At 36.3% G+C, this 12,522-nt stretch overlaps 1 protein-coding gene across 2 annotated transcripts in view; it reads right to left on the bottom strand.

Annotated features, from left to right (window-relative positions):
• Window positions 1-10,720, bottom strand: part of LOC109830202 (2-dehydro-3-deoxyphosphooctonate aldolase-like) — a 14,564-nt gene extending 3,844 nt beyond the window's left edge. The window contains exons 1-8 of one of the 2 annotated variants that reach the window (XM_020397390.1): window positions 10,548-10,720; window positions 10,344-10,398; window positions 10,159-10,256; window positions 9,967-10,063; window positions 1,719-1,784; window positions 1,241-1,300; window positions 1,025-1,099; window positions 751-835 (exon numbers count right to left, since the gene is read on the bottom strand). In XM_020397390.1, the coding sequence (XP_020252979.1) occupies window positions 751-835; window positions 1,025-1,099; window positions 1,241-1,300; window positions 1,719-1,784; window positions 9,967-10,063; window positions 10,159-10,256; window positions 10,344-10,379 (517 nt within the window). In that variant the 5' untranslated portion in view covers window positions 10,380-10,398; window positions 10,548-10,720. The remainder of the gene's footprint in view (window positions 1-750; window positions 836-1,024; window positions 1,100-1,240; window positions 1,301-1,718; window positions 1,785-9,966; window positions 10,064-10,158; window positions 10,257-10,343; window positions 10,399-10,547) is intronic. The other variant, XM_020397391.1, reaches the window with a different exon arrangement.

The following is a 12,522-nucleotide window of genomic DNA, read 5'->3' as shown; positions in this document are numbered from 1 at the left end:
CCGCACACCACATACACACACTGCCCCACACACAACACATGCACAGACACATATATACATGCATAGAATACATATATACATATATGGTGCATGACACGACAAGAAAAACTGAAAGGCGAAGAAAGAGGTCAAACTAACACATATTTTTGAAGATAGTTCAGAATGCTATAACTAAGAATCAATTGAAACAATAATGGACAAGATTATCCTTCACCTGCCAACCATAAAAAATTACTATAGCGTGTTAAGTCACACAGATGATACCTGAGAAGTTTAGAAAGCATGACCATGATAAAATGAAAAATAAGCAAATACAAGCATTGTTTAGAACCTGGGAAGTGCATTAGTGTCATTAACATTCTTCTTCACAAAGTCATTGTTCCAATATAGGACATAAAGGAACTAGGTCTCTTACTACTCACTTTTCTTCGTAGGGTAAGTATAAAAGAAAATATTTCTTTATTGGCATAGAGTTCTTTAAGCCACGGAATAGTGAGACCTGAGGTGGTTTTGAAGATCATTGACATATATACAATCGATAACTTTTTTAGAAGAAAAAGTTGGCAGTTCTTTGACAAACAAAATTATCCAGCCTACTTGGAATTTGGAAACAATATGAGCTTACAGTCATATAAGATCTCAAACATTCTAGAAAAAAGAACAAGAGAGAAGTTGAGTAGGTAATTCTTATATAAATTAAGTGCACAGTAGAATTGTTAAACCAGGATATTATAGTGTGAACTGACTTACTGTAACCAAACATTGTGCCTCGCTCACAGACCATAACGTTTTGATTCCCAGCAAGCCTAACTTTTTCAGCAGAGTTTACCATGACCTGTTAGTTACCAAGAGCCAAGAAAATACAGGAATGATGTGATTGTATTTTATATAAATGGAACTATTAGCTCAGATATTACATGATATCATATAGATCCTAAAGAGGAGATATTAAATGAGCACAAACAGGATATCAAATTATCAACAAAGTCCTTACGATCAGTAACATATCATTTTTATTACTTACAGAAGGAGCACAAAACTGGCCCTTTTTGATATTGATAATTTTCCCAGTCTTGGCAGCTGCAGCCAAGAGATCAGTCTGTAACAGTGGAATAACTATTTTGACGTTAGGGGGAAAAAGGACCGTATGCTCCTTTAAAAATTCATAAGACAGAACCAAGTGTAGAAAGCATAGACAGCTATCATCTATCGAGGGAAATGCCAAAATCTACCAAAATACCTGTCTGCAGAGGAAGGCAGGAATCTGAATTATATCAGCAACTCTTCCAACAGCTTCACACTGGATGAAAATAGATAGGCTAAATAACTTAATAAGTCAGATGCTGAACTGCGTTATAGGCCAGAGTTTACTGCATAGACCTAATAAACCTAAGGGCAACAAATACACCTCTCAACTGATGCTCGAGTTATGTCTGATTGAATTTTATTGGAAAATTCGTTCTCTGTTATTTTTAGGCATATCCAACTATGAGCACAATAGTTCGCAAAATGCGAAACTATGTCATTTCTCTTAGTTAGAATCAAGATATTCTCCATGCGTCTCTAGCATGGAAAATAAAGAACTTGATAACGGAAAAGTAAAAAATAACATAGCGGAAGTGCATCAGATTCTAAATATATCAAAAGAAACGAACAATTGACATTGTTCTTATAACTGTTAGGTAACTTGTTAACTGCAAAAGGAAGCAAGAACTTACCTGGCTACTCTCATGCACATCTGTCACTATAGGAAGATCATATGTCAGTTTAACCTTCTCAAGTATCTGCATTATCATAAATAAAAAGATATTGTAACAACTCTAAAAAAAGGGAAAACTGTTGCATATGCAATATTTCCTGCATTATACAGGTAAAACATTGTAAACATTGCTAAAAATGCCTTAAAAAGAAGCGGATATTGATAATCATCCATATTATCATTTGATCCTCTTATGATTGAAATAATATTAGCTATAAACAAGACTAAAGGTCAGAAAAGATCCAGAAACAATCTATGAGATTTTTTATGAATATTTATTGACTAGACTTGAACCTAACCCTTTTGGCTTGTACCTAACTCCCACAAAGGCAACTAGAAAAAGAGATGGTCCTGTCATAAAATGTTGCTGGCCATTGATGATTAGATTAGGTCTACCTTTCTAAATAATGTAAAGTCATTCAACTTAGAGCAAACTTCAAGTAACTCATCTATTTACTTATCTTAAAGAAATAAACATTTTACTGATCTCTGCCAAGATTGTCACCATAGACATGAATTCTTGTTTTTAAAATTTTCCTAGAAAGGAAATTAGTCATTTATCCTCTGAGACACCCTTCAAATATTGTAATTGATTTTGTGGTGAAGCTATGCAATGAAATCAGGAAGTTAGAAATATAAAAATTATAAAGGAGCATAAAAAATCCTTACGAACAGGTGTCAAGAAGTGAGATGAAGTAGGAGGCTGTCAATAGCCATCATTCTGTGCATTTCTTTACAACCACAAACTTCCCCTTTCTTTTTAAATTTAAGATGCCTAACATTAGCCAATTAGAAGATGGCTTAGTGGACTAGAATATTGGAAATTAAGAAACAATATATGCGAAAAATGAGCATAGCAAAAATGATAATGTTATGGTTGACGTGTGGATATACACTAAGAAATAGGATGATAATTAAGAAATAAATGCATGCATGGGAAGTCAAAGGTTGTACTAGTTGAGGATAAAATTAGAGAATCAATGAGATCGTTTGGCCATGTGCAACATACGCTACAAAATGCACAAATTAGGGAAATGCTAAGATTATAATTAAGAGTAAATTGCATATAACCCCCTTATGTACCTTTAGTAGCACTTATCTCCCTTCACATCATTTATTAGCACTTGTCACCCTCAATTCATGATGGAGAGAGGGTTATATGCAGCTTATCCATCTCAAAATGTCAATCCATGGGTAATAAGTTCTAATAAAGGCATTGAGAGGCACTACTGAAGATTAAATGAGGAGCGTATCCTGCGGTAATCCTTATAATTAATGGAACAAGGAGAACAAGAGGTAGGTCTAAGAAAACTTGGCGGGAAGAAGTTAGGCAAAGTGTGAAAGTGGTTAATTTAATAGAGGAGATCATCTTTTAAAGAACCAAATGGAAGAGTACAACTCATGTATCCAGTCCAAAGTTTTGGGATAAAGGTCTGTGAACGTGAGTACAAATGTTTTCCCCATGCTCTTGCCCATGCTGAGCATGGGGGGACACGCTGCTCTTGCCTATGCTGTGAGGGTACAAGCATGGGAAGGGGGCACAAGATTCTCATTCTCCCATGACCAGCCCATGCTCCCTTGGTTCAGCCCACACCCTCTTCGTTTCCTATAAATAGGAGAGGAGTTTAAGAGAGAAGTGTGGGGGGAAATCTAGAGTGGAAGAAAAGAGAAGAGTGAGGAAGAGAGAGCTTGTATAAGTTTGGTATTTTCTTCATAGTAAAACCCCCATCCCGTGAACGTAGGCAAGTTTACCGAACCACATAAATCTCGTGTCTGTATTGTCTTAACTGTGAGTTTGCCATTGCTTGTAGGTTCCCTCGATATTTCAGTCCTAGAATTGATGAGAGGAAGAGTGTATATTTCACTTTGTTGAAATATTTTATTTTCTATTCTAGTTTCCTTTGAGAAATAAGAATATAGAGGTTGACTTATGCTTTTGTGAAAACGAAAGCCATGGCTCTCTCTCAGGTGATATCGCTTCCATGGCGTGAGGGCGTGACTCTACACTCAACAATTGGTATCAGAGTCCTTTATTCAGATTAGAAGTGATAAAATTTTTGATCTGAGGTGATGCTTGATTATTGTGTAGTGAACATATGATATTTGTTGGAATTCCTGAGAGAAGCAGATTTATTTATACAAGCGGAGAATAGCGTCAACAAGTAAAACAATTAAACTTGAAAAGTACGAGATCAAAAAGTTCAATGGGAAGAATGATTTCTCCTATTGGAGGATGCAGATGAAAAACTCATTGATTTCGTAAAAGTTGCACAAAGCTTTGGCGGGAAAAGAGAAGAAGCACAATGACGTGTCTGATAAGGATTGCAAAGAGCTAGATTTGAAAGCACGAGCGTCGATTATCCTATGTCTTGAAAGAGATGTGGCTTTCTTGGTGGATGGAGAGGAAACGACTGCGGACGTGTGGTTAAAGTTAGAGAGCACCTTCATGACGAAGAGTCTAACGAACCGGATCTATTTAAAATTCAAATTGTACACTTGCAAGATGGAGGAATGCTCGTCAATCCGGGAGTATATCAAAAGTTCGATAGGATCTTATCGGATTTGAAAGACATTGAGGTGACAGTGGAAGATGAGGATCAGACACTTTCGATAGGATCTTATCGGATTTGAAAGACATTGAGGTGACAGTGGAAGATGAGGATCAGACACTTCTACTACTTCTATCTCTGTCGAAATTTGAAAGACATTGAGGTGACAGTGGAAGATGAGGATCAGACACTTCTACTACTTCTATCTCTGTCGAAGTCTTATGAGAATCTGGTTCAAATACTGATGTTTGTGGGTGACAGTTTGTCGATAGATGAGACTAGAACGACGCTTCTAACGGATGATTTTTGAAAAATTACAACTAGTGATATGACCACTGATGATAACAAAGAACAAGCGCAGGGGTTTTTTGCCAGAGGAAGGGCCAATGAGCGAGGAAAAGACAAGGGAGGAAAGTCTAGATCAAAATCAAGACCTCTTGCGGAAAGATCGTATTTCAAATGCGGTGAGTTAGGGCATTTCAAAGTTAATTGTCCTAATAAGAGAGTAGGTGGGAAGAAGAAGAACAACAAGACTAAAAGACGAGAAGACAAGGAAGAGACGAGCTACGCTTCAGGGGAAGGGAGCGATAAGGAATGCTATGTCTTCACGAATGGCGATGATACCTCCGGGAAGTGGATACTTGATTATGATTGTTCTTACCACATGTGTCCAAATAGAAAGTGGTTTACTACCTACAAGAGCATTGATAGTGGAACTGTATTGATGGGGAACAACCATATTTGTAAATCGGTGGGGCTAGGTGATATTAAGATCCAGATGCATGATGGAGTGATTCGAACCTTGACGGATGTAAGGCACGTTCCCGACTTACGAAAGAATCTTATCTCAGTGGGTGTTTTGGACTCAGGGGGTTGTAAGATTGTAACAGAGAACGGAGTGAAGATGGTTGTTCGAGGTTCCTTAGTAGCGATGAAGGGCATTCGTCACGGTAACCTATATATTCTCTTGGGTACGACGGTGATATGAGATGTAGCTGTTGGAACTGATGGAAGTGGTGGAGACCCATGTGATCACACACGGTTATGATATAGACGGTTTGGGTACATATCAGAGAAGGGTCTAGCTATGCTCGGTAAGGATGGTTTGTTGAAGAATCTGAAGAAGCCTTGTATGGATTTTTGTGAGGACTGCGTGTATGGAAAAGCACACAGGGTCGATTTCTAATAAGTAATCATAAGAGCAGAGGGATACTAGATTATGTGCACACGGATGTTTGGGATCCGGCTTCGATAACTTCTAAGGGTGGATCCAGATATTTTGTCTCATTCATAGATGATCATTCGAGGTATGCTTGGATTTATTTTCTAAAGCATAAGAATGAGGTATTTGAAACATTCAAGAAGTAAAAGGTGATGGTTGAGAACAGGACAGGAAAAAAATTAAAAACATTAAGTTCTGACAACGGTACAAAATATACAGATGGTGCATTCAAGGAGTTCTGTGATCAGGAGGGGGTTGCCAGACATTAGACAGTTAGATCTACACCACAACAAAATGGGGTCGCGAAGAGACTGAACCGAACATTACGGGAGAAAGCAGTGAGTATGCGATCATATGCTGATTTGGACAAAGAATGGTGGACAGAGTCAATTGCTACATCTTGTTATATTGTGAATCGATCCCCACATTCGATATTGGACGGTGATACACCCTATCGGGTGTGGTCAGGGGAGCATGCAGATTACGATAGGCTCCGAATTTTCGGATTTACCGCCTACTATCACATCAATGAGGGAAAGCCTGACGCGAGGGCTAAGAAGATAATTTTCTTGGGGTATGCAAAGGATGTAAAAGGCTATCGTCTTTGGTGTACAGAAGATTCAAAGTTCGTGATCAGCAGAGACGTTACCTTTGATGAGAAGTTCATGATTGTTAGGATGCCCAAAGATGATGGTGTTGAGACTGTTGGGAATTCTATGTCCCAGGTTATTGAGATAGAACCTAAAGACCAACCAGGTTCTAGTCGTGTTCAAGTGAAAAATCAGGTAGATAATGAGCTTGAGCAGGAGGAGGTTCAGCGAGCAGGAGAATACACAGGCATTACAACAACAGCAGCTCAATGATAGCTTGGTTTCCACTAGGCCAAAACGAGCATACAAGCAGGTACAGAAGCTGGGGGCTGATCAATCCCTGAAGCACTATGGATAGGTTAATTTGATCGAGTACGCACTCTCGGTGGAGGAAGATGAGCCGGTCTCCTTCAAGGAAGCTATTCAGGATAGAGATAACGAGAGTTGGTTGGCTGCGATGAAAGAGGAGATGGAATCTCTCCGGAAGAACCAAACATGAGAGGTGGTCTCATTGCCCATAGGAACAAAAACTATAGGTTATAAGTGGCTGTATAAAAAAAAAAAAGATCCTCCAGAGCTCGGTGGTACGAGGTACAAGGCGAGGCTAGTGGCTAAGGGGTTCGTACAAAGAGAGGGTGTGGATTATAATGAGATATTTTCTCCAATGGTGAAACACACTTCTATTCGGGTGCTATTGAGTATTGTTACTCATGGTGATCTTGAACTGGAATAACTCGATATCAAGACGGCCTTCTTGCACGGAGACTTAGATGAAAAGATCTATATGTATCAACCTGAGGGCTACAAGGTTGAGGATAAGGAGCATCATGTATATCGCTTGAGAAAATTACTATATGGATTGAAGCAATCTCCTCAGCAGTGGTACAAGCGATTTGACTCCTTCATGCTGAAGTATGAGTTTTCCAGAAACGATTATGATTGTTGTGTCTATATTCGGAAGTTTTATGGAGGTGATTATATCTATCTTTTTTTATATGTGGATGACATGCTTATTGCTTTGAGGAGCAAGGTGGAGATAGATAGGCTAAAATATTAACTTGGTAAAGAGTTCGAGATAAAGGACATGAGCGCTGCAAGAAAAATACTGGGTATGAAGATTAGAAGAGAGCGGGCAAATCGGCGATTGTTCTTAAGTCAGAAGGGCTATATAGAGCGGGTGATCGTGAGGTTCAGGATGTAAAGTGCTAAGTCGGTGGTGACTCCATTAGCTCCACACTTGAGGTTTTCAGACAAACAATCTCCCACTACAACAGAAGAGAAGGCACGCATGTAGCGTGTTCCCTATGCTAGTGCAGTTAGCAGTTTGATGTACGCAATGATGTGTACACGTCCTGATATTTCACAGACGGTTAGTGTGGTCAGCAGATTCATAGCGAATCCGGGAAAGACGCACTAGGAAGCAGTGAAGTGGGCCCTGAGATACTTAAAAGGTACCGCGGATACGGGTTTGTGTTTTGGTGGATATACATGTCAGATCGACGGGTTTATGGACTCAGATTATGCGGGCGATCTAGATAGACGACGATCTACTACTGGTTATATATTCAGGATATATGGGGCTCCAGTTAGTTGGCGATCGATGTTACAGGTTACAGTGGCTCTTTCTACTACAGAGGTCGAGTATATGACCGTGACAGAGGGAGTGAATGAAGCATTGTGGTTATGGGGTCTTCTAGACGATTTGGGGATTGAGTAGGAGAGTGTGAACTTATGGTGTGATAGTCAAAGTGCGATTCACTTGGCGAAGAATCAAGTTCACCATGCTCGTACCAAGCATATCGACGTCAGATAGGGCTGAGCATGGTTCAGTCCAAACCGAAAAAACCGACCGAACCGACCCGAACCGACCCGAAAAAATCGGTTTTATGAGTAGGACGGTTCGGGTCGGTTTGAAAACTTTTCAACCCGAACCGACCCGAACCAACCGAATATAGTGCAATACTACCCATTCTGATCTCAAACCTACCTGACCCATCCCCAAAGAGTCAAAGACTCAAACCCTAACTCATTTTCTGAATCATTATGGGTTAAAAATAATATCATTATATCAGTATTTAATACTTTATAATCTCCTACTTTGTTGATATTTTTTTTCTTTAACACAGTTTGTTGTTTGATAAGAAGTTTGATGAAGTTAGAACCGAACAAACCGAACCGAACCGCACCGAACCGACTTACAACAGTTCGGTTCGGTTTTGAATTATAGGCGGTTCGGTTCGGTTGTTCAAATTTTGATAAAAACCGAACCGAACTGACCGTTGCACACCCCTAACGTCAGATATCATTTTGTGGGGGATGTCATAGAGGAAGAAGATATTTCTCTCATGAAGATGCATACGAATGAGAATCCCGCGGATATGTTAACCAAGGTGATCACAGGTAGCAAGTTTAAGCATTGCTTGGACTTGTTTCATATCAGCCCGTGTTGATCTGCCCAAAAAAGCATGGCCCTTCGGGGCGATGATGGGTGTGAGGTGGAGACTATATTGGAGAATAACTACAGAACTATGGTTAGTTTGATCCCGGTGGATGGTACATAGGCAGCCGCGGTATAGTGACGCAGTTGGTTTAGCCGATGGAGATCTCTTTGATGATGGTTGTGGGGTTCTTCTGGTGTTCGTCCAAAATTTAAGGTTTATCAAATGATGTACGAGGTGGAGAATTGTGAACGTGAGTACAAATATTTTTCCCATGCTCTTGCCCAGCTGAGCATGGGGGGACACGCTGCTCTTGCCCATGCTGTGAGGGTACAAACATGGGAAGGGGGCACAAGATTCTCATTCTCCCATGACCAGCCCATGCTCCCTTGGTTCAGCCCACACCTCTTCGTTTCCTATAAATAGGAGAGGAGTTTAAGAGAGAAGTGTGGGGGAAAATCTAGAGTGGAGGAAAAGAGAAGAGTGAGGAAGAGAAAGCTTGTATAAGTTTGGTATTTTCTTCATAGTGAGACCCCCCTCCTGTAGACGTAGGCAAGTTTGCCGAACCACGTAAATCTCATGTATGTATTGTCTTAACTGTGAGTTTGTCATTGCTTGTAGGTTCCCTCCATATTTCAGTCCTAGAACTAATGAGAGGAAGAGTGTATATTTCACTTTGTTGAAATATTTCACTTTCTATTCTAGTTTTCTTTGAGAAACAAGAATATAGAGGTTAACTTGTGCTTTTGTGAAAACGAAAGCCAGGGCTCTCTCTCATGTGATATCGCTTCCGCGGCGTGAGGGTGTGACTCTACGCCCAACAAGGTCTTTGTTGTTGTTAAGGTGTTCTAAGGTGTATTAACTTCAAAACAAAATTGTATATTGAAATGTTTTCTCCATCATAGTAGAAAATGTACAGTTCTTCATCATAAGTTGATGAAAGAAAACATCACGATCTCCATAAGTTTGTTATAGGATTCTTTCTCAGAAAAAAGTTTGATAGAACTAAAAGTTTAATCTATATTTTACTAAGGTGATAACATGCAAGAAGCTAGCCATACTAGCAAAACACATCTCACTCTGTATAGCAAATTATACTCTAAAAGTGAGTGCACCCCTTTATTTCTTCCTTTTGTTTTTTTTTTTGAATAGAATCAATGGACTTAGGAACTTCAAAACCTTCAGAGATGATAGCCAATAACCTGATCCTAAAAGGTCAGCAACTTTTAAGTATAACCCATTCTCCGCGCATGCAAATTTAATTGGCAAATGTACATTATAAGGTAAGCTGTCACTGTTACTTTTGGCATGCATGTTATAGTGCTACAAAACAACATTCTTGAAGCATTTTTCAGCCACCAGGATAAACACTGCATTAGTAAGCTATGAAAATAATTTCCATTAATACCTTCAAGCCCTCCTCTAAGCCAGGGCCACGAAACGATTTCGAGGAAGTACGATTAGCCTTGTCAAAACTCGACTTGAAAACCAACTTCAATCCAAGCCTAACCAGCAATAAACATAAAATCCTAAATTAGCACCATATTTAATAAAAACACATTACTTACAAGAATCAGATATATGAAATTTCCCAACTTACTTAGATGTCACATCTTTTATGCGCTTGGCCATCTTCATTACATGCTCCTCAGACTCAATCACATTAGGCCCAGCCAACAAGAAGAAGGGCTCTGCGTTCTGAACCAAATCCCAGAAAACAATAAAATCTAACTCAATAACAAAAAAAAAAAGAAAATACTATATGGGTATGCGCCAAAATCGAACCTTGAGCTGGTTGAAAAGAGCCACAGAGCTATCCATCTCTTGATTGATTAATCTGCTGCATAAACGAACGAACAGATGTGTGAGTAGAATGAGTTTTGCCTTAATTTAGAAATTTTAACAAACAGGTGATGGGCATTTGCCCATTAATGTGGATCCAGATCTCAAGAGCTTGGGAGTTGGGATCACAAATGAAAAGGGCATTACCTCGTGTCTGAAGCTTAACAGGCTCTACAGGGATTAACAGGGAATGAGTGAAATAGTTCTTTTTCCTTTTTTTAATTTTTTATTTTTGGAGGAATGAGTGAAATAGTTAAGAGAGTGGCATCATTTGTAGTGTTGTGCATTGTGATTGTATTAGTTTAATTTTGCGAATATTCCATTATTCTTTGCTCTTTGCTGTTTTTGTGTTTATAACGAGTTTCATGCAGTTCGTACAAAACTACCAGCTGTGAAACCCGGACATGACAATGGTCGGCCCACATCGGCCCATGGGCTCTCTGGCCTGGCCGTAGAAAAACGTGCTCTCTACCTAATATGGAACCGAATGCTATGTTGCTTGTATTTGTATTCATTTAAAACATTCGAATTCGAATACGATTCCTAATTTCGTTCTTTGAATTTCTTCGAATTCAAATACACGTATGTTTCGAAATATCTTCGAATATTTTCCGAATATTAAGGTATATATCCATTTGATTAATAATTTAGGGTTTGTGAATACTAAACTATTTCAATTAAGAATAAACTTTTATTTGGTCAAAGAGATTTTTAAAAACCTCCTTAAGTTCATCAAAATAAACTTAAATTACAAAAAAGAAATGGACCAAGATCAAAATATTATGTAAATAATACTATAAATAATAAGAGATGAAATATTAAACTCTTAGTTGATAATCAAACAAATCAAATGTACATATGGATAAGTTATATGTCTTTATGAACAGAATACTAGAAACTATTTGTTTATAAGCGAAGCGAACTACCAAAGATGAGAAATTGACGGACTATTTTTAAATTATTAGATTTAATAGTTTATATAAAGGCAGGTAGTATATGAATTATGAATTCGGTTCCGTTTGGATACCATGGTGTTTTACTTATTTCTATGGTGTTTTTGTCAAAAATAAAACAACATGCGTTTGAAAACCATAGTGGTTTTTGAGCTAAATCATCCTCAAACCAAAAATATGATACTTATTTCAAAACACCTTTAAGGTGTTTTAAGTTTGTTGTTTTGGTTTTGAGTTTGAGAAGGTGTTAATATAATATCTAACATAATATATTAAATGTAATTAATATAGAGTTATTATCAACATGCTTATTATATTACACTATACTATATAATATTATAGTTAATTTAATATATTAGTAATATTTATTAAGTAATATAAAAATATAATAAATAAAATATCTTATATAATAATATAATATAATATTAAATAACAATATTTAATATATTATTAAGGTATTGTATAATAAATAAATAATAATAAAATATAAATAAACTAATAAAAAATAATAAAAAACTTATTGATAATAAATAATAATATAATGATGATATAATAATATACTATACAATAGTATAATTGCTATAATATTATTAACTTTTTAATAAATAAATTATAATAAACTAATAATTATAAAATATTATATAATAGTAACATATTTAATAATAAAATAACAATATAATAAGAATAATATAATAACATATTGTATAGTAAATGTAATATAATATATAAAATATTAATATATTATGTAATAAATAATATAATTTATTATTAAGTAAAATAATATTTAATAATAAAATAATTTTTTGCTAACAGATGTTAATGTAAAAATAATATATTTATAATATAATAATATTTATTTATATCATTAATACTAATATATTATTAAAGTACTATTAATAAACTCTAACATACTAAAAACTATAATATATTATATAATATTAAAATATTTATAATATATTAATTTATTAAAATCATACTAGTATATATTATATAATATTAAAATATTTATAATATATTAATTTAGTAATAACATACTAGTAATAACATAGTATTAACATTATTAATAATATTATATATATGAATAATAGTATACTATAATATTATATTAATAATAGTATAATATTATATTAATAATATTATTATTATAAAAATATTGTATAATATATGAT

Source organism: Asparagus officinalis, chromosome 2, assembly GCF_001876935.1.
Source record: "Asparagus officinalis chromosome 2, Aspof.V1, whole genome shotgun sequence".
NCBI lineage: Eukaryota > Viridiplantae > Streptophyta > Magnoliopsida > Asparagales > Asparagaceae > Asparagus > Asparagus officinalis.
Note: the sequence above shows the minus strand (reverse complement) of the source record. Positions and strands in the feature narration are given on the sequence as shown.